The following is a 21,889-nucleotide window of genomic DNA, read 5'->3' on the forward strand; positions in this document are numbered from 1 at the left end:
GTAAACACTTTGAATTTTGACGGGTTAGTGTTGTCTCGTATCAAACAATCATCAAACACGGAAATAACCGTGACATTTGAATGCATCGTCACATGCCAACATATCTGCCAGCTTTGTTGGGTTATTTGACCTAAATACGAACGTGTTTTCATGCCCTCTGTTTCAGGCACACACATGCTTGCCTCTAACAACTTGTATTTGTACAGCGAGTTGTTCCGCAGCAGCTGCAGCTTCCTCAGCCGCCACAGTTCGAATATCGATTGGCGGTCCCTCCGATTCTGCTAAGTAGCCATGATGCCAATCACTCCATACTCTGGAGCAGTGGACACATTTACGGACCGGTACAAGGACACCATCCAGGTACTCATAGCGTAGTGCACCGCATTCTGCCATACTTGTTTGTGGTGAAAGCCCTTACACACTCAAAGCAAGTGTAAGAACATGTGCGTTTCGACACCCAGCATGATTGTTTCCTTCGATTCTTGATCATGTTACAGCTCCTCCTCAAGGCTTCGTGGTGAAAACCACACACGCAGATACAATCCGTCACCATCTCTGAGTCTCGCAAAGCCACATCCAACCATTTTAAATATGGACTCGTCACATCAAAGTTCAGATTTCCACTGGTCTGACGTTCGTCATTTATGTTTCTTGGTCCCGGCAGTTCTCTTCATGTTCTCGGTCTCCCTCAACTGTGGTTTCTTTGCAGCACTTTGACCATCATGCACACAGTCTCATCCAACTGTTGATGTTGAGATGTGTCTGCTGTCTGAACTGGAGGAGGCGTTGGTGCTGGCTCTAATCGGAGGTGCTGTGGCTCAGTAGAGCGGGTTGCACACTAATCGGAAGGTTGGCGGCTCGATCCCCAGCTCCTCCTGTCCACATGCCTAAGTGTCCTTGAGCAAGTCACTGAACCACAAGTTGCTCCCGATGGTGTACCATCGGTGTGTGAATGTGCTCCTGATGGCAGCACCTTGCATGGTGATCTGTCTCATTAGTGTGTGAATGGGTGAATGGAAAACCATGTTAAAGCGCTTTGAGACTGAAAGGTGATAAAGCGCGATACAAGTACAGACCATTTACCTTTTTTTTTTTTCTTTGTTGATTTCGAAGACTTTAATGAAATTCTCTGCAGCAAGGGGAACTCTTGGTCTTCTTTCCTGGAGCAGTCTTTATTAATCTCAGTGTTTGATCCTCCTTAAATCTTCTGGACTTACTGACCTTTATGTCTTAATGAAATGGTGGAGTGTCGAGCAGAGCTTGCCATAATGTTGATTACAACTGATGTTGAACATGGGGATATTTGCTGTCTACCAACACTAGATTTTCTTCAATGAACTTTTCATTTTTGTTAGTTGAAACCGTTCCAGGTGAAGACTTCATGCAGCAGGGGGTTGCCAACAAGTTGCAAAGCGGCCGTTGAGGCAGTTTTCTAACGTCGGGCATTTCTCAAAAGGCTGTACCATGAACCAGAAAACTCCTATCCCCCCCAAAAAAACTCTACAAATGACAGAAAATGGAAAACACCATATGCGGAAGACAACTCTTGAAGGCAGTTGCAGTTGGGAGGCAATCATCGTCAGTCACTGGCCATCTTTTCATTGTCATTTTTATTCTGTTACAGCCACCTCTGGAAATTTGAATAAAACCAGCTGATGGAAAAAACTGCTTAACCAAATCTTCTTTTGTTGACGTTGGAATTTGATTAAAATTTGAGCAACATTTTGGATGGAAACAACTCATTAATGCAATTCCCTCCGGTGGCCAATAGAGGTCATTTAAAGTAACAGCTTTGTTTCAAAAGCCCCTTTAATACTTGTGTTTACATTACGTAGAGCGAGATGACCTCATGTATTTAATTAAGGGTTCAAAGTCACAGAGAAACTATGATCATATGTCATGCATTAGTGTGACGCAAATAAATTTGCTTTCTCATACATAAATATTTGCCAACAGCCCGGAGTCTGAATTTTGTCACATCCGATCTCATGCTAGTTTGAACTGTCGTTTTTATGACAGCTGTTCCCGTATTCACAGCATGCTGGTGAAATGGTTCGTCACTTGTTTTTCTCAGCCGCCCGCTCCCTACATACCTTTCGCGGACATTAGCAGTGATTGCCCTACAAGCAGAGCTCATTTTGGTTCGGAAATATTATTTCTGGCCAGAGGTGCGTGCTCTTTTGCAACACCCAAGGGTGACACAGCTGGGTAATATGACCCACTGCAAGTATCAGAGGTAACTGTTTCAACATTGGCCTGCAGTTAATACACACCAGAAACAATGTCTTTTTAAATCATGTTTACTTGGGAAATTATTTCAACTCTCAGAACTTTTTTTCTTAGCACAGTCCAGTGAATTAGTGGGATTATGGCAGTTCCAGTTAATACATGGAGGGTACTTTATCTCGACATGATGATTATAAACTCCAGATTCTTGCTTGAGGTTATCCTCACAATACATCAATGGAAAGCAAACTTATTAAAGAAATGTGCGCGTGTTTCTGTCATAGTGTATATATTCAACCGCTTTGGTTTAGATTTGAATCCAGATTTAGCTGCAGGCGAGCATTTCTTCTGGGTTTTGGCTGAATGATTCATTGATTCAGTGTTGGATATTTGTGGAAGCATCCAGATCCTTTGATTAAAGTAGCAGGCGTTCATTTAAAAGTATTAGCAGCCAAAATTTTTGAATGAAAAGCAAAGGTAGACATGATGGAGGTGTTTTTCTGCAGCTGCGAGAGTGTGTACTAAAGAGATGGAAGGGAAATGTGGGAGTGTTTTGTGTGCAGAAATCTATGCAGTTGCTCCATCTGCTGGCATGTGAAATGTAGCTGTTATGGGAAACATCAAGAATTGTAATATTTAGCATAAATATGGAATCCACCCAACAGTTTGAAGTCTAATACTTTGTCTCCTTTTAGCTCTATTTTTGGTCTCCACTGACCCCTGAGGAGATGCCTAAATGCTTCACTATGTTAACCAGCAAGTTGTAAACTGTGACTCTGATGTCTGTGACTGTCAGCAGGTAGCGTTCGCTGCGTTGTTAAAAATTGTCCTCTTAAAACAGCATGCTGCAACCAAAGGGAAAAAAAAAACCCGCTAAGCCGTGGGAGTGAACGAAGATAATGAAGTTTAATGCTGTAAATCCTCGATAGGGTGACTTCGTCCACATTACACAAGTCACTTGATTCAGTTTTAATATAAAGAACATCTGTTAGTGCAGCTTTAAGAATGAGATGCTCCCAGTGGTGGAAGAAGTTTTCGGATCCTTTGTTCAGGTAAAAGAACTAATACCACACTGCGAAAATACTCCACTCCAAGTAAAGGTCAGGCCCTCAAAACTACTTAAGTAAAATTATGCAAGTACTAGCAGCAGTTTTTATTTAAAGAATCAAAAGTAAAAGTACAAACTATGAAAAAAAAAATTGCCGTTGTCAGTGTTTTAGGGTTATATATAATATATGACCCCTGCATTAATGTTTATGTTGCTTTTCACGGTTGTAGTTATTGAAGGTTGAGCTCATTTCATCTACTTAATTGCTGGTTGGTTTATCGACGTAAAAGACTGTAGGAACCGAATGATCTTCACGTGTCGCTCTCCTTAGAACCACATGTCGCTACAAATCTACAAGCTCTGTGACAACGTATTCTCCAACTAATCCAATTGGATTGTTTAAACAGTTGATTTGCTAAAAGTGGGAGAATTTTTTTTTTCAACCAATAAAGAAACATTGAATTCCTTCAGTTTAACAGAAAAATTCAACTTAAAAATACCCAAATTTGGAGAGACGTGGTTTTCTCTGGAACAATAAAAAAAAATAAACAATAAAAAAAGTGTACTCTGAAAAGTTAATATCAAACGTAGCGGAGTAAAAAGATTTTCCTTTGAGATGCAGAGTAGAAGTGCGATGTTGCATAACATGGAAATACAAAGCACAGGTACCTCGAAATGGGGACAGTACTTGAGTAAATGTATTTAGTTACGAGCGGATGCTCTTTTGCCGATTGACAGAGTTCAATAACCTGCCAATCCGACTTTATAAAGCTCTATTGTTCTTCTGTCCTAAATCTTGAATATGAGGACACACGACTTTTATAAAGAGTAACACAATGAAGTTAACCAGTAGATTTCCCGGGAGGTCTTCAGTGGGAGGTTGGAGTTGCGGCACCTCGAGCAGCAAGAGAGCAGTTTGATTAAATCAATACAGCAGCAATAAACAACAATCTTGAGCAAAGAGATTGCTAAATAAACTCAACAACAAAGAGGAACTGTCCTGCAAAAATAAGAACGTTACCATGTCAAATTAACAGGACGCTTCTTACAGAGCATGTAGTCGTGGCCAGTAGCAACACCATGTGCTGTTTTTGCATTAGTTTGTGTTGGGACACGTACACTAAGGAGAGGACCAGACTTAATGTAGACGGAGTTGTTGCCATAAAGTTTAAATATTATTACTGGGAGCCACCTAAGACCAACATACAAGCATAGCAAATGTAGCAGTTAAATTAAAGAGATCTGTCAAGATTAATGATGTCTTGCAGAATCTGAAAAGCAGACATCCAGCAGCTTTCCCCGTTTCATCGGCTCCCAAAGGAAAATGAATTTACAGTTCAAAGTTCTCATTAATAAAAAATGAAACTGGGGGTGTTTCAAAGGCTGCAGAGGCCCCGCTGGATGTTTGATTGAAATGTGAGTTTTCGCTGATGCTTGGATAGAAAATTTGTTGTTCGGAGTGTTTTGGCACGAATACAACGTTGTCAAGTCGAGATTGGAACCTGGAACAACTGCGTTTTACAGAATTGATCAATTTTGGAGTAACTTAATATGCTTTTCTTTTTTATTTCGTGCCGTGCTCTCGGCTTCATTCCTTCCCCTGCTTGTATTTGTAATAAGACTGCAAAGGTTTCATTGTCCCTCGAGTTAGTTCACTTTCATGAGTGCAATTATCTGTTTGGAAACCTCACTTTTAAAATCATGGTTCTGTACAGCAGACGAGAAAACTCGAAACAAAATGCATAAATTAAGATTTATAAATGATCTACTTTTTATTTGTTTAGAAATATATGTATAAACTGTTAATTTTAGACTTTGTGAGGGCTCCTCTCATGTTGGGGCTCCGGGTTGTTCGCTCACTACTGCTCCCATGACATCATATAGAAGAATAATGCATGAAGAGCGGGAAAGTGCTGCTTGATGAAGTCCTGAATGATCCACTGGCTGAAGTACTGATGGTTCACCAAACATCGGCTGTAATAAACCACTGGATGTAAAACATAATCTGTTTTCACAAGGTTTCTCAGACCAAATGCCACCCAAAATTTGTTTGGAAAGACACATTGGAGTCAGTCAGTACCCACCACGCCGCACTCAGTCCATCGCAGAAGAGCTTTAACAGACGCCTTGTGAAGCTGCTCCTATTTCAAGACGCTGGCTGGCCGGGAGTCCAAGTCTGGTCCATAGGCGCTGCCGCTGCTGCCGCTGGCCTCGCTGTATCTCGTCCACCAGCTCCGTTCACACCGTCTCGTGGTTTGGACCGAGCCACTGTCATTTCTTTGGAATTTCCTGCCATCTGCGCTTAAAGTTTCTCACAGATCTACACCTGCTTGTAAATGTTTAGGTCTGCCAGGAGGAGAGGACGGAGGGGTAGGTGAGCAGTGATGGAGGAAAAAGGAGGGATCCAAAATTGCTTCATGGCTTGAGTTTTTGAAATAAGAGAAGAAAACTCGCTCGTAAAGGGATTGTGATTCGGTGGTGTTGATGCAAACCAGGAAGATGAGATAACATATGTGAGCACCTACCCAAGAAAGAAACTGATAGTCTGCTAAACCTGTACCTCCAGACAGCAGTCATCCAATCGCAGCTTAACGCTACCGTCATGTCATCAGGAAATTTTGTGCTGCTGGTCCTCGGAGACTCGTCACTGGAGACTCCAGCTGTCTTACTTCCTTCTTCTGTTGCACTTGGACAACACCCTGGATTTATTTTGGTCCCAAAAGAGATCCATATTATCATCAATAAACACGAATGAAGAGACAAACAAAAGTTACGCTGCATTTCTTAAATTCCTATCAGGCAAATTTCTAAAAACACTATTAACAGCTGCTGTACAGGAGTGTATTTTGAAGGAAGTGTTAGAATGTTGAGGTTGTTTAATGCAAAGTCACAACTATGGAATTGGACACGTCAGTACTTTTTAGCACCAAGTCGGATGTATTTGTAGCCCAGTATTACCCGGCCTGAATTCCCTTTGTGAATATGTGGGTCTGGCGATGGTCCATTAAGGATCATTTCCAGTTGTTCCATCCTAATGGACGTAAACCATGAAACTATTGGTGACCACAGTATGCTGTGTGCCCAAACTCTACCACCACTAACATTGTTTTAACCACTCCATTGCACTTAGCCACCCACACTGGTTGCTTGAATAAACCTGAGTGCCAGACTATACACAACAAAGACCGAAGCTGTGGGCAATAGGTGGGCGCAGCCAGACCAATATGTCAGAGCTTTAAAAAAGAAAAAAAAAATGATCACGATTTAGATGTTTACGTGAATGCCATTTACAACCGGTAAGGTTTGTTAAGTTTTGGATTTCTCCACATGTTAACGCATTGTGCAGCTGCTGTGGTGAAAGACACACTCTGCCTTTCCAAAACCAAAAGACACACGAGCAGAAAGTTTGAATAATCTGCTCTACGCAGCAAATGTTAGCACGCCTGGCTAACTAGCTTATAGTCGTAACCAAATCCTATTTCAAAAAACCAAGGAGCACATCGTTACCCGCATTAGTTTGTGGGGTTACAGGTCGCGTAAAAAAATAAAACTCTTTTATGACTATGAGCCAGAAATCAGGGCTAGATTCTATCAAGAGTTTAATATTTAGCGTTTACGCTCGAGCAACCCCAGCCAGCATTACCTGAGACGGTCACTATGTTCATCAGACATATTGATTAGTCCTCATCTTAAGCCTTTTTTCTCCTAACATTAAAAATATTGAAAAAAAAATTAAATTCTCAAGCATGCATGACTTAAAATTTCTTTCATTCTGACCAGAAGACAAACAAAAACAAACATTTTTGAATTAAGGAGGACTTCAACACGCCGATAGGCCCTCAATAAAGGTCTTTTTGCTTAGGTGTGTCTTCACACAGTGCAGTTACCTGATAACAGCTTGTATCTAATTTATAGAAAGTAAAAAATGTGTCTTTTTCATGTGCAGATATGTGAGAGAGAAAAAAAGAGGAAGGTTTAATGTGTCCACGCTGGTAAAATAAACACTGTTAACTTACGGTGGACAGCACATTTCCAAAATCACTATTTGGACTATTAAATGTCTTTCTGTAGAGGATCTTGGAGGATCACCGTGACTAAAGTCAACAGCTTTTCAAACGTCTTAATAAGATGACATGCCTGGATTGTGATCCTATAACATATCCTTATTTTGTGCAACATGAGAGCGTGTTATTCACCTGCTCCCACTCAGTTTACTTCGACCCAAACTGCCCCTCAAAATCGAAAAAAGTGCCAAAGAATTTTCTGGCTTCAGTTGCACAACAAAACGGCCCTCAGTGTTATGGAGTTGAACACATCAATGATATGAATGATCAAATGTATGAAAATAACTGTGGGGAATTTACCAGCAAGTCCTCAGCACAGTGTGGCCACATTAATCACATCAGTACACTGAGCTGAAACACTTAAACTATTTAGTATTAAACCAGTTTAAATGTAGACCAGCTGCAGCTTATTACATAGTTCAATTTCAGTCACTTGCACAGATGATGGACATTAGTCGCCCGGCTTGTGTGTGAAATGAGTAAACCAACAAGAGTGGCATATATAGTCCACATTTAGTGAAACATCACACCAAGCACAGCTTACACTTCAACTAAAACTGAATTTATAATACAACTAGAATTGATGGTTTCCGCCAACCAGTCATGTTACAGTCGACGTGCGTATCGGTCCACACTCACATAGTGAAGACTTGAAAGGAATTATTCCTTTATGTGTTCACAAACTTGGCCAATAAAGTTGATTGACAGTAGGCAATGCTTTCAACTATAGATGTTCCCGAAAAGAATTCGCAAATTTTAAAACATGGATGCATAACTTCAACCCGGCAGCACAGGAGATCTATACAGTCGCCGGTTTTAAGGTGGGCACCCGAGATCATTGTCACCAGTTCAGTATCTGACCAAATGTGAAATATGGTCACAATCTTTGCTTCTGTTCTTGAGTTATGGCATCACGTTCACAAGAACTGGACGGACTTGAGGAACTGGTGACCTTTGACCACCAAAATGTAATCAGCTTATCCTTGAGTCCAAGTGAACATTTGTGTTAAATTTGAAGAAGTTCCCTGAAGGCGTCTCTGAGGTACGACTTCACAATAATTGTCTGGACATGAGTTCTCAGTGACCTTGATCTTTGACCTTTGACCATTAAACTATGATGTTTTGAACTTCTCTTTGGTATTGATCTCAGTTTTGTGTTGCCTGTTTTATTTTGAAAACCACGTTCCTCTTCTGTCTACATTGTCTCACTTCCTGTTTTTTCCCGCCTTTTTTAAGCACTCACCTGTGTCTTGCCCCGTTTGTTCTGCCCATTAGATTTGTGGATCTTCTTCAGTGTTTGTTTGGCTTGGCTAGCCTTTCATTGTTTTGTTTTTTTTTCCCCGTGCTGAATCACCCTATTTTTGTTTTCAGTAAACCTTTTAAGTTTTACACTTCTTGTGTTTTCTGACCTGGTCCTACCTGCCCCCCCCCCTCCCAATCACAATGAGAACTCTTATTAGTTCATCCTTGAGTCCAAGTGAACGTTTGTACCCAAAATTTGAAGAATGCCCGGTTGCGAGACCTCATTTTGTCTTCTCCAGCTGGCGTTTCGATATAAGCAGGGATGGAAGAGTAATCACCTCCTCTGTTGGGGTCTCGTGGCGGAGCTTTGCATTCCTCGCTTCAGTTTCGAGCTGTGTATCCACACACATCAGCGGTTTTGTCACCTGGACAAGCCTCTCCTTTGAGCTGAGCCTTAATAATTTAGACATGACTAAATGTGGCTCCCCCTTTATTGGCATCACTATTGAGTTTTGTCATGGTGCCGTTGCTGCTTCACATTGCCCCTATTCATTAAGCTGATCACTCACTTGGATGCTGCAGGGATTTCTACTACTTGTCTGGAAAAAATTTATCCAGCACCTTTCCTTACACCGACTTGGCTGCAAGACTCTGACTGGCGCACCGAGCCGACAGGTTCAGAAATGAGGTGGCTGCTTCCAGCCATGTGGTCTTCATCAGCGGCGTTAAAGTGCCCTCGGTGGCATAGTGTCCGCGGGTGTTTCTGCACCTTCATCATCCTCTTGTTTAGCTCTGATTTGCTGTTTCAGCTCTATTTCGACATGAAGTGCACAGTTTCTGAAGCCTTCTTGTTCGCTGTGGACCTTTTTTTTTTTTTTTTTTTTTTGTGAAAGTCTGCCTCACAGGTCATCATCGTGCTAAAATTCAATTTCCTGAAATGGGAAAAAAAAAAAAAATGCGAGTGCTGCCACAGTTACAGTGAAAGAAGTCCTTCAAATGAAATGACAGAATGCATCATTTGTGACACGCACGTTGGCAGACATGTCAGCTGGTTGTAGCTCTCTGAAACCTCCAAAACACAGTTGTTGTAATCGTTTTTTTATAATGCGACAATGCAGTGGCCAAGGTCGGTTAGGTTTGGGAACAACTGCGGTCGTGGTTAACCTCTTAAGCCCGAGACTGGTTTTTTGTTGTTGTTTTTTTTTTTTTAAACATCCACCTGAAAAACGTCCCTAAATTTACCAGCAACACGTCTGTTCTCAGCAGCAGTCGATTGACATGTAATTGCTCGACTCTCGGCTAGTTTTGGAGAAAAAGGGTATCGTTCGCCTCTAATCATAACAGTGAGCCTCCGTGCAGCTCTGCAGTGGTCGGGTCAGCAGCTACACTCAGTATAAATAAAGGTTTCCGCCTCGCAATCCTCTTGTTTAAGTTTCTCGGCTGAAACAGTTTGACAGTTCGTACTGATGTGAAGTTTTTCTAGTGGACAGAACAGAAACGGATCATTCTCCTTCGTTAAATGTGCATATTTATCAATAAATATGAACTACTTGAGACCTCCTCTCCACGTTCTTCAACTTGCAGACCCAGACTGAGCTCTTTAACAGGAAACTAATCCCTCAGCAGGCAGGACTGTGGCCCATATTGTTCTTTTAAACTTTATTTATTTACCTTACTGTGAAAGGAATGTCCTTGTATGTATGTATTTGCTCCTGTTTCTTTCAACCAAAAAAAACAATGTCTGGCTGAGGATTATTTTCTAACAGTTATCGATGTAAAGGTTCTGTATGTAAAGTCTTGGCTGTTCCCGTCTTTGTCTTCACAGCAGAGGTGTCTAATCGGAGAGTTTTGAGACGCCTGCAGGACTCCAGAAAGCTGATCAGCTGCTACACGTCCTGTGTAAAACCAGTTCGGTGCAACATCCCTGAGACGGATGTGTGTAGATCGAGGCGTAGTAGCTAGCGTGGATGTTTATGTTGCATTCATTGAGCAGATGTCCAAATACGTGCGTTTGTCTGTGGGAAGACGAGCTAACAGTCAAAGGTCGAGAATCGAGGCATGAGTTTGTGAACATAAGATCACAGCTGGAGTTTGATTGGTTCTGGATTGTCAAAGCTGATACCGAGATCGAGATGTAATTGTTAAAAAGACTGTTCGATTTTCCTTCTATTGTTGGCATATAGTTCCAATATGTTTGCAAACAGCCATAATTATACATATATAAATGTGTACCGTTTATTCCTGGATTTTTATGATGGCTGGTGGTCGGTGAGAAAATCAATATTTGTTTCAGGAAATTAGCATCATTTGCTCAGATTTATGTTTCAAGTATCTTTTGTATAGATTTCGACATCATGTGGAGGGCAGCAGATGCCAAATCCTGCAGAGAAGTGGTGTTTTATTTGCTAGGTTGGCAGTTTGTTTTCCCATAATGTTTAAAAATATATATATATAGCCGGATTAAGCGAAACCAGTTAGTAGGCCGATTGGAACCTTGCGAGCTGCCACTAGTGTTAATACGTGGTCACTTTCTCAGGTGTGAACGTGTCTCACTGTAAGAATGCAAAGCAGGCGGCGGTTAGAAAAACAGGAGTATGCTCATTTCATTTCCTCTGGACAAACAAAGGTCAACGACCTGAACATCGAGTAAATTATGATTTATTAGCTGGCCACAAGAGAGGTTTCGCAGGAGTAACACAGTATTTTGAAAGTGGAGGACCTGAGGCACAAATCATTCAGAGAAGTGTAAACTCTCCCCTCGCAGCCAACTCTCTCCGTTACTGGGATACCGGCCTCTCATGTCTGTTGTAAAAACACAAGCGACAGTTGTGAAACTAGCTACGTAATACGAGCGGTTTTCTTTAATGCAGCGCCAGCCCCATTTATGAGATTTTGTTCTCTTGCAAACATATTGTCCTAACCTGAGGGGATTTCTACCCAAAACATTGTCCTCATGTATTTATTTATTTATTTTTTTTAAATCCAGGAACCAGGATTTACAAGTTATTTTTCAAACTCGTAAAATCTCACAAAAGTTATGTAAAAATGCAATAAAAGTCAATGTCAAGGTTGCAAAACAGATCTCAGACATCAGCAGACAACAGAATGATGCAAATTCCGTATGGCCTAGCGATGTTAGTTGGTTTTGATATGATAGTAACTCCCTGCTGTAAAGCAATTACCAAAATCCCTGCAAGAAACTGAATTGTATCTCGCGAATGTTTTTCAAAGAATGGATGCATTGTTTGCAGTTATGCCTTCTGTAAAAAGGATTTAAAGTTGCACAGATAACCACGTTCTACTGTTTTATGGTGATCATTTTGCATTCAAACTTTATTTTGAAGTTGACTGACAGCTAGAACCAAAAGATAGTTTTGCTTGTAACGCCGCTGTAATTACAGGTTTTTTTTTTTTCTGCGTATGCAATTTGATGCAAAAAATAAAAAAGCACATAAAACTTTGCATGACACATTGGAATTGTTTTGGAAACGCTGCTGCACAATCAAGCATTTTTGGGCTGCAACTGATCCCCCCACCCCGAAAAAAAAAAAATAGGGCACGTAGGAACAGACTAATTTTTGCTGCTGTGTTCAGCAGCTGGTTTCTAATGCTCTCTGTCTGTGGTTTAGAGCTCGGTAGGTTGCACACGGAGGATTTATCGGAGTTTTCGCAGCCGAGACAGCCGCCTGCTGTGTCTGAAACCATGACTGAGGAGAGTTTACGTTCATTCACAACAATGAGCTGAAAGACACTAAAACGCTGTAGAGCGGCGATAAGTCAAAACAGGCTGATTGTTGCAGACAAATTGAGCTCACATGCACCTGATGAACTGATAATTAAAACTGCGTGTTGTATCGACAGCATTTTTTTCACAATACAGAACAATGACGTGCTGTATATTTATGTGTCTTTCTTTGATGAAATACAATTATCTAGATAAACTGTGTGATGACACGTTTGCCTGCATCGATCCAAGCTCAGCTCCAGGATAATCAATCAGCTCTGACGCCTCCATAACAACATCCAGGACTATTTAGGGAGAACAGAATTTTCTCATTTCAATCAGGATATTTTTCCCACGTTTCAGCGAAACCAAAAAGCACAAATAAAGTTTGTAATTCAAGAACCAAAGTACTTATTGTTGAGACAAGTACACATTTGCTTGTCCAGAAATGCCACAGCTGTGTTTAGCTAACCTCAGCAAGTGAGTCTTTAAAAGACACCACATGAGATGAGGCTGCTATTTTATGAAGCTCGCAGGCTCAGTTGAGGCTTTGTGGGACACTTTTCTTAGTTTTGCTGTCTGACTCTTCTTTCTGGATTTGGACCAAAGTGGTTTGTGAACAGACACTGCTAAAATAAAATCCCAGTTTTACTATATTTACCGCTGGATTTCTGCTCGAGTGGATGTCCACACAAGTCACCAGTTCGATTCAAAAAAAAAAAAAAAATAAGACCTGTCCGATTGTGAACGTGTGCACGATCATCTGTCTTTGATTGTTGTGAATCTGATGTTTTATTTGCTACACAAAACTCTAATATTGGTTTTAGCTCTCAAAGCCAACAGGTACCAGGCTGCAATTATCATACTTCAGGCGTACCAAACCACTTCTGCTACACGAGTATGATTAATCCGCTTCGGTTCTTTGACACACAGACACATCGCAGCCTCTCTAATTAAGATTCAACTACAGTTCCCATAACTGGTTCCTGCTACATGACTCTGGTGGAGGGAGAAAGGGGGAGAGGGGGGAGGGGGGGACTCCAGCGCTTTACGGGAAGAATCATGAAACTGTAAACCAGACCATACCAGGAAATACAGGCATGAACCTACACTTAGTGAGTCCTTCGTCAGCTAATATAAGTACAGAGGTGAATTTACTCATCCTCTCAGCTGCGTGAGTTTCTGCCTCGTAAAATAACCATCAGCATGAAATTCCATTGAATCCGTCTGATGAGTAATTACACGTGGCAGGGATCCCGCCGTATATTAGATCATCAATATCTGGCAGATGGCTGAGAACTGAGGAAATCAAGTCAGGTCCAATAAACAGGCAGGGACTTTTTGCACAGTAGTGCTACTGTATGTGTGTGACAGAAGGGGGGGGGGGGGTTGACACGTCTGTGGAGGCCCCACCATTTTTCCTTTTCCAAGCCTCCCTGTATTGCATCAGTAGCCGGTGGAGAGATTTGCTTCATTACTCTTCCCCTGTTAACAAGCATCTGGACCAGGTTGCAGGCAATCGGCCGCCACACAGCGCCGGGCTGTTTGCAGCGAGGGTGGCCTTAATGCCTGCAAGCAATGAATCAGCTCTGACTTGTCACAGCGGCTCAAAGGAAACTCAAATATACACTCGCAGCAGTGTCGCGCTCGGAAATACGCGACCCGAAAGCCTGCTGACAAAAGGGGGGTCGGACTGCACGCTTGTTTGGGTTTCACTCCAACCAAAGCCTTCCCGGCTGGTCACCTTGGTCCATTTGATGTTAACGATTGACCGCAGGGTTGGAAATGAGGGAATAACACTCAAGAGTGTGACACATTTTGGGGTTTTATGTTTCAAGCTGTTGACCGGCGTGGCAGGTTGTCACAGCAGCTGAGTCATGGCTTTGCAACATCCCGATACATCCTGACTCGGTTTAGCCGGCATGTGGAATGTGCTCAGTGCCGTCTTTAAACAACAAATCCATCAAATTTTTTTTTTTTACACATCTGTATTTAGGGGTTTTATATGAAGCTGCGGGAAATCTTTTCTCCTTTGCTTCTGCTGTGTCGAAGAGTTCAAGTTTAAAAATACGGAGTTATAAAGAATTGAGCTCGTCAGACTTCTCGGGTCTCATATCTTAAGGCTACGTTAATTGAACACAACACACCCGAATCTACACTTGAACTGCCGGTATTGCATTGCATTGTGGGTAATGTAGGTGCCAAGAAGAAAGAAGATCTCCGGCTCTGCTGCATCAATTTTTTTATCTGGTTTTAATGTTAAAGGTGTGAAATCTAAAATCAGTGAAGCCCTTTTTTCAGAGCAATTTTAAGGTAAGGTTAAGATTTTACACATAGGCTTATAAAATACCTGTATCCCATTATGTTAGAGCCTATTTCCCATCCTTGGGCAGGTGGCTTCTTAGATATTAGAAATTTTATAAATTAGATTTAATTAAAAAAAAAAAAAAAAAAAAGTTCGAACCACTTGTCACATTTCAGGTGTTTGTGAAATCTAAGCTTTTCCACAAAGACAGCAGAACTCTGCTTTTTCTTTTTTCCTACTTAGATAATTATTTCACTCCCCCTCAGATTTACCTTGTGACCCTTTGTAAAGAGACCCGCGCCTCAGGTTGAACCACTGGACTACACTTTTATACCGAATAAAAAGTTGTTAAAACTAGCTACAATTTTCAGGGAGGTTTTTCTACATCACCAGTGCTTTTATTTTTTGCTGATACTACTTATATGCTTTTATTTGAATGCAGGACTTTATTTTTACACTATCCTAATGATTCATGTACTGAAGTAAAAGATCTTAGTACTTCGTTATTTTTCGAGAAAACAACTTGTTCATCAAACTGTTATGTGCAGTGTTTAGTAGTCGTGATTTTTGCCTTTAAAATTTAATCATTTAAGTCTGGTCTCTGTCTCCCACAGTACTCGAGTGATGACTGACCACGGAGCAGTTTAGAACAAATGACAGAAAATTACACATGCGGAAGATGCCAGCAGCTGTTCATCAATCCGATTCGAATGCTTTTGAGTGCTAAAAGATGCTGCGGACGAGTTCATGTCCAATGGAGTCCTAAAGTTGCTTCAAGACAATCACCATCAGCGTTTTTCCTGAGGGGATCTGTTGGTGGGAGTCAGTGAGCGGGGGCCGGCATGTGGCCCCCCGACCTCGGGCCTCCGGACGTGCAGCTGACTCTTCCCGGTTTTGGGAGTGTGTTTGAGGATGCTGAGGATCTCCAGGCGCCGCTGTCCTCCGGTGGCTTCTGCCAGCCATCGATCCATTCGGGAGGCCTGTGCTGTCTTCCGAGGACCTCGCTGTCCCTGTCCTCGCTGGGGCGTGACCTCACCTCCCTGCTCAGCTGTAAAACAGCTGGATCCCACCTAGAAAAGACTGTGGAGGACTTTGCCACCGCAGCTCACACAGACCCCAAAACCAGCAGCCAGAGGTTGGGCTGCTACCCCCAGCCCTCCCTCCCTCTGTCCTACATGCTCACCAGCTGTGCCTCCTCTCCGTCTTTTAGCTCTCCACCTTCCTCCCTTTCCTCTTCCACCTCATCTTTACTTTTCACTTCTTGCATGCCTCTCTCTGATGCCAACAACAAATCGTCTCAGCACCAACAAAAGCTGCAGGACGACTATCGCGCCATAAAACAAGAGCCCGCAGATGATTTCTTGCCCTGTAAAAGGGAACCATTTCAAATGAGCAACCAGCAGGGGGAGCTGTTCCGTCTGGGCCGGCCGCTTCAAGGTTACGACGGCCAGGACGGCACCACCCAGTCCCCTCTTCACTCCCCCAGGTTTAACGGACCGGCGGGACAGGATCCCGCTCTGGACCAGCAGGAGCAGCCGTGCCACTGGATCGACTGCAGCGCCGCCTACGGCAGCCAGGAGGAGCTGGTGAGGCACATCGAGAAGGTGCACATCGATCAACGCAAAGGGGAGGAATTTGCGTGTTTCTGGGCCGGCTGCGTGCGACGCCACAAACCCTTCAACGCGCGCTACAAGCTGCTCATCCACATGAGGGTCCATTCGGGAGAAAAACCCAACAAATGCATGGTGAGTCAGTTCGTTTGCTGTCAAACCTGCAGTTTGTTTACAGATTACAGTCAAATTAACTTTATCATAGCTAAGCTGTAGTTTCCTGTTCCCCGTGAGTGAGGCCCTTTTTAAGATTGGCAGCAGAGTTCCCTGGTAAAGTAAGTCCTATTTACAGCTGATATAACTTGCTAGCAGGGAAATATGTATTTTTAAACTTCAAAACCTTAAAAAAAAAATAGAGTTTGTTCATTTGAGCGTTTTAGAGTCCGGATGTGTTAAAGTTCTGGTGTTCACTGTCAGATGAAACTATTCTTTCCCGCTTGTGCAACCTCGATTGGCCGCAATCAGGTTCTGTGCGTTGTCGGTGGATTTACTTTAAATAATTTCAATTCGAACATTTTGGCGAGAGCGCATAAGTGAAAAGCGCTAAAGTCGAAGAAAGTCTCGAGTCAAACTGCAAGTCAGTTATGATTTTATCAGTTGAATTATGCACACACACACACAAAAAAAATCTAATTCATGACTTGAATCATTGTGGAAAGTTTATCCGTGTTATTTATTTATTTATTTATTTTCAAATTCTTAGAAGATTCACCAGTCATAAAAAAAAAAAAGGAGTTTTTCATTCCCTTAACCGAGAGGAATTTATCCCAAACATGCAGGAGTCACTCAGACTAAACACATCTCATCGTTTCCAACTTTGCGTCGCTTCAAGTGAACCATTTAGATTTAAGTAGGTTTGAAAGGTATTAACCAGCTTACAGTCTCGACTTGTCTCAGACTGATCAACAGTCTGTCAGACAGAGAGATGATCAAACAGTTTCCTCTCGTCACGACAGGTTTCCCTTACTCATGCACGCCAGAGGAAGAAACGAGGCTGGTCTGAATGAATGAATGGAGGATGTGTCTGTAGCCCTCCGGAGCATCCAGAGACCTGCCGATCACTCCGTCTTTATTTTGACAAATTAATTTGTCTAAAATGTGTACGATGTTTACGTTTACTTCATTAATTAGCAGTTGCATCTTTCAATCCTGTAGAAGCTACGTCCCCACAGAGAAAACACGTTTCTGCCTTTTCAAGGCTCTGATCGAGTGTGTGACCGGGGTAACGGCAAGCGTCGTTGAACGCCACAAGTCCCGGGGAAGCAAACATTTCTTCAGCAGCTTCGGTTATAGAACAGAAGAGCAGCTGGATATCAGAAAAACACACTCGAGTTGTTTTTTTTATTTTTTTTAAAGAAAAGTCAGTCGGTGATGTGTGTTTTCCATCATGGCTCGAGAAACGTCTGTCTGATTTAATGTAGAACTGCAAAACCTGAGTTGATTAGCTGACATATAGAAAATTGATCGACAACCATTTTAATTACTCATTTTTCTCACAAGAATCCCAAACAAGTTTGATTTCAGCTTATAAAATGTCATAATTTGCTGCTTTCTAAACATTTGTGACCGCAAATGCAGTGATTGATATTAAATGGTGCAGAAAATAGTTTGATTTTTTTTTTCAATAATAAACAAGCGGGGTTCAGTCAGTTAACCGATCGTTCTTCTGCACAACACTTGGAGGCTCTCTGTTCATGTTACGATTTCATAAAGCCAATGCAGTGCCATTAAAACTGCTTTTTGACTCAATAACTTCCATGTTTACGCAGCTGAGAGCGATTAACCCGAAAGTCTCCGCTTTCACCGTCACCGTGAACGTCTTCAGTTCCTTCGCGGTTACACTCACAGTTGCACATAAATCAACTTCATCTACAAAGGATGATAGACTGTACTGTAAACTGAAGAAAATTAAGATCCACGTCCAAGATAAGGACTAAACCAGACCTCCTGAGGCCTGAGAACAGGGATGTTTCTGCATTAACCATCGAGACGGTGGCCTTCGAGCCCCGCTGCAAGCACCGCCCTTCATCACTTCTGTCATGGCTCATTTTCGGAGACATTCGCCGCCGCGACCGCGTCCGTCTCGCGGTGACCTCCCGTTTGGTGCCGAGTCTTCGTCCCCGAGAGTGAGTAACTCTCTCCATTATTCACCGCTGTCATCAACCTGAGAGTGTGATTAATAATTCATTCAGAAGTTTTCACTCGGGGACACGCTTCCTACTTGGGTGAATTAGTTCATTCTGGTCACCTAATCTGCTGCCAGCTTATAAACGTATTACCGTGGAGAGTCGCCCGCAAACAGATTAATACGATTAAATCAACATTAACGCAAAAAAAAAAAAAAAAAAAAAAATCAGTCATTAGTCACACTCCAGCTACGTGAATAACGTCATTTCATTTTCATAAAGCGCTCAAGCCAAAACATGTAAATTAAGTCATTTCTGGTGCTGCAATGGAAAATGAATATCTCGCATGAATGTAGTCAGTGTTTGTTAATGAATTCGGCCTTATTTACCAGCTCGTAATGTCGAGTCCCAGATTCAACAGGTGTCTTCAGGCTGTAAACACGAGTTCCCAAAGCGTTTTTCAAATCCGCCGTGGTCGAGTCGTCGAGCAAAATGAATGACGCTGGAAGGACGTAGGTAGGTACATTCAAAGGATATGTCTGGTGATTCTCTACACAGCTTAAAAATACCAAAACAAAGTCATTCTAGTAAGAAGCACCTGATATATTTTCTTTTTATTGTGCCATACAGTGCAGCTCCACTTTGTCGGAAAACTATTAAAAACACATCACCACTACGCTGGCTGGACGTGGTCACTCTGGTTTATTTTGAGCGACATCAACAAGTACTACAAAATGACAAATGTTTAAAGGGAGTAAAGCCTCTAATGGTTACACAAATAATGACTTTGGTCCATCAGCAAAAAAGGAAGTCGGGTGATGTAATTATAAAGACAAACTAAGCAAATAACAAAATAAATCTAAAGTTGCAGGATAAACCATTTATCTCATGTTTAAAATGTATACTGTCAATGTAAAGTTTGCCTGAGGAAACATAAATAAACTCTTGCATGGCTTAAATAAAGCTTTTTCATTTCAGTATTTTGTCTTCAGAAGCCATGTGGTAAATTACGTCTTTTTTTCTGAAAGTCGTAGACTTGGTCTTCATTCATCTGTCTTTGTGTGTGGCTCTGATGAGTGTTTGAATGTTTCAGTCACTGGTCTGTATTTCTGTATAGAGGTGGTGTCAAGCCTTGGATTAATTAATCACCATGATGTAGTATGTTTTTTATGTACAGACTTATTAAACTAAATGAGGTAACTGACATTTACAGACTCATTAGTGAGACCTAATAAAACCCTGGAATGAATATTAGGTAAAAAAAAAAAAAAAAAGAGTTTTAAAAGAATCAAGCTCTCTTTAAGCTTTCAAAATTAGACCAGAAAGTCATTATTAATAGTTTTCAAAAAGAAATATAGCTGACATCATTTTTTTTTTATTATTATTTAATTTATCTGGGGGGAGAGTTTTCTATTAAATTCCATTTTCATACTTTAACAAACACGATGATTTGGCTTCATTTTGTGTCTCTATCATTCATTCTGTGAATGGAAGACACTTAGATTCATGTTCAAAATTCATTAAAATGTGTTGATTTAGCTTTGATTGAAAACTTTATTCTGTTGAATTTAACATTTATAAAGTGAATTCAGACCGTTTTATTTGTGGAAAAATCTCCTCTGATTGTCTAAACTGTCCCCCCCCCCCCCTCTCTGTAAATTTCTCCATTTAAGCTTTGAGGCGAATGTCCGATATGATGACAACAGTCTGTGAGATAGAAGGTGACAGAGTTCCTGTAAACGTATAAAGTGGTGGTTTTATGGCCCGCTGTGTGCTAAGTCTGCTGACGAGGATATTTGCTTCTTGTCTGGCCTGAGGCCAAAAGAAACACTTTTAACTAGAACCTACCACAGTCTGGTGTGTGTGTGTGTGTGTGTGTGTGTGTGTGTGTGTGTGTGTGTGTGTGTGTGTGTGTGTGTGTGTGTGTGTGTGTGTGTGTGTGTGTCCGTCCTCACTATTTCCGTCTTCAGCATCACTCAGTTGCAACGACGCGTTCTCATTCCCAGTCCGTCAAACCCTGACATTTTATCAAAGCCGTTTGCGTCTCGTATAAATGCTGAGTTGACGAGCTCCTCCAGGTGCTTTAAGTTTCAGGCACCAAAAACGATGTGGTAACGTTTATGAAACAGACTATGGTTTGAGTTAAATGTGAAAACAGTCACCGTTTGGTTCTGGTTTGGTTAAAAAAACAAACAAAACAAAAAAAACGACTTTGTTACGGTTCACGTTTTGGATTTCTTAAAAAAAAAAGAAAAAGAAAAAAGAAAGCACGTTGACTTTTGCGTGGACTTGAAACGCCGCTCTCCCGGGTTAACGTCCTGTCACGAAGATGACACAGTACTCTGTATTTAACCATCACTTTCTTCAATTGTAATGCAACTATTCATGGCCCTGACCGTTGTGCAATAATGAATACTGTTCTGAATGAATATAAATACCTTGTACAAACCACTAGATTTCTAGTATAACCCATAAAATGACCACAAATCGACTTTGAAAACAAAAAGTGGACTCATCCTTTAACCCCATACAACCCAAATTCAGTCAGTAACAGCTCCTCAACTGTGAAGCCAAAATGAACAATCTTTGGCTCTGTGGACATGAGACACTTGGGAGAATTTGGAAATACAATAAGTTTCCTCAGCTGTACCACCAGGCCAAAGCCTCGTAACAATGAAGTTGTAATAAGGCAGAGAAAATGTGATTTAGTGACTTTTGGAGCCAAACCTTGTCAAACAAGTCATAATTGATGCTCTCAAATTGGCGGCAGTTGCCGGTCAGGTGGTCCATTGATTAAAGCTTTTAAATGGATAAACTTTCCAGAAATGTCTAAAACCATTTTACTTAGTTTGATCTGTTAAAAATTACATTTACACCACAATAAATTATGCAGTCCTGAACCAACATCTTGTTTCATGTGGAAATATTTCCAAATGAAACCATAAAAAGAATTTTACCATCTTAAAGTCGCTTTATTGGGGGAAACATAAAACTAAGGAACAGTTTGTCTTCACTCTCTTCTTTAGTTTGAGGGCTGCGCCAAGGCCTTCTCCCGTCTGGAGAACCTGAAGATCCACCTGAGGAGCCACACAGGAGAGAAGCCCTACATCTGCCAGCACTCCGGCTGCCTCAAGGCCTTCAGCAACTCCAGTGACCGAGCCAAGCACCAGCGCACACACCTGGACACGGTCAGTGAACGTTGCACCTCATCACGGGGTCACATGTGTACCAACCTCTGTTTTTAATTCAGGGAAACGAGTGAACAGCTTCTTCTTTTTTTTTTTATCATTTTATATTATTAGACACACACAGGCTTTTCTGAAGATGCACATTGTCGTCTCTGCGTCCTAATAACTGTAGATGCCGATGAACACACACACACACACACACACACACACACACACACACACACCCGAGGTTCGAGCTCCTGTCAGGACTTTGGTTTGAAACGTGGACGAAAACAAATGTAAACGTAAGCTAAGTCCAGCATTTCCCCGACCGTCGCAACCCGAGACAAAGACACAAAAGAAAGTACGAACGTACT

General features: G+C 41.7%; 1 protein-coding gene across 1 annotated transcript in view; it reads left to right on the plus strand.

Annotated features, from left to right (window-relative positions):
* The window catches only part of LOC138633185 (zinc finger protein GLIS1-like), a 37,255-nt gene that overhangs the window by 1,555 nt on the left and 13,811 nt on the right, over window positions 1–21,889 (plus strand). The window contains exons 2-3 of the mRNA XM_069719288.1: window positions 15,224–16,354; window positions 21,372–21,533. Of these exons, the coding sequence (XP_069575389.1) occupies window positions 15,452–16,354; window positions 21,372–21,533 (1,065 nt within the window). The 5' untranslated portion in view covers window positions 15,224–15,451. The remainder of the gene's footprint in view (window positions 1–15,223; window positions 16,355–21,371; window positions 21,534–21,889) is intronic.

This window comes from Brachyistius frenatus, unplaced genomic scaffold, assembly GCF_029030835.1.
Source record: "Brachyistius frenatus isolate BFR_SWC_R1_liver_20210118 unplaced genomic scaffold, ASM2903083v1 Contig_211, whole genome shotgun sequence".
Lineage (NCBI taxonomy): Eukaryota > Metazoa > Chordata > Actinopteri > Embiotocidae > Brachyistius > Brachyistius frenatus.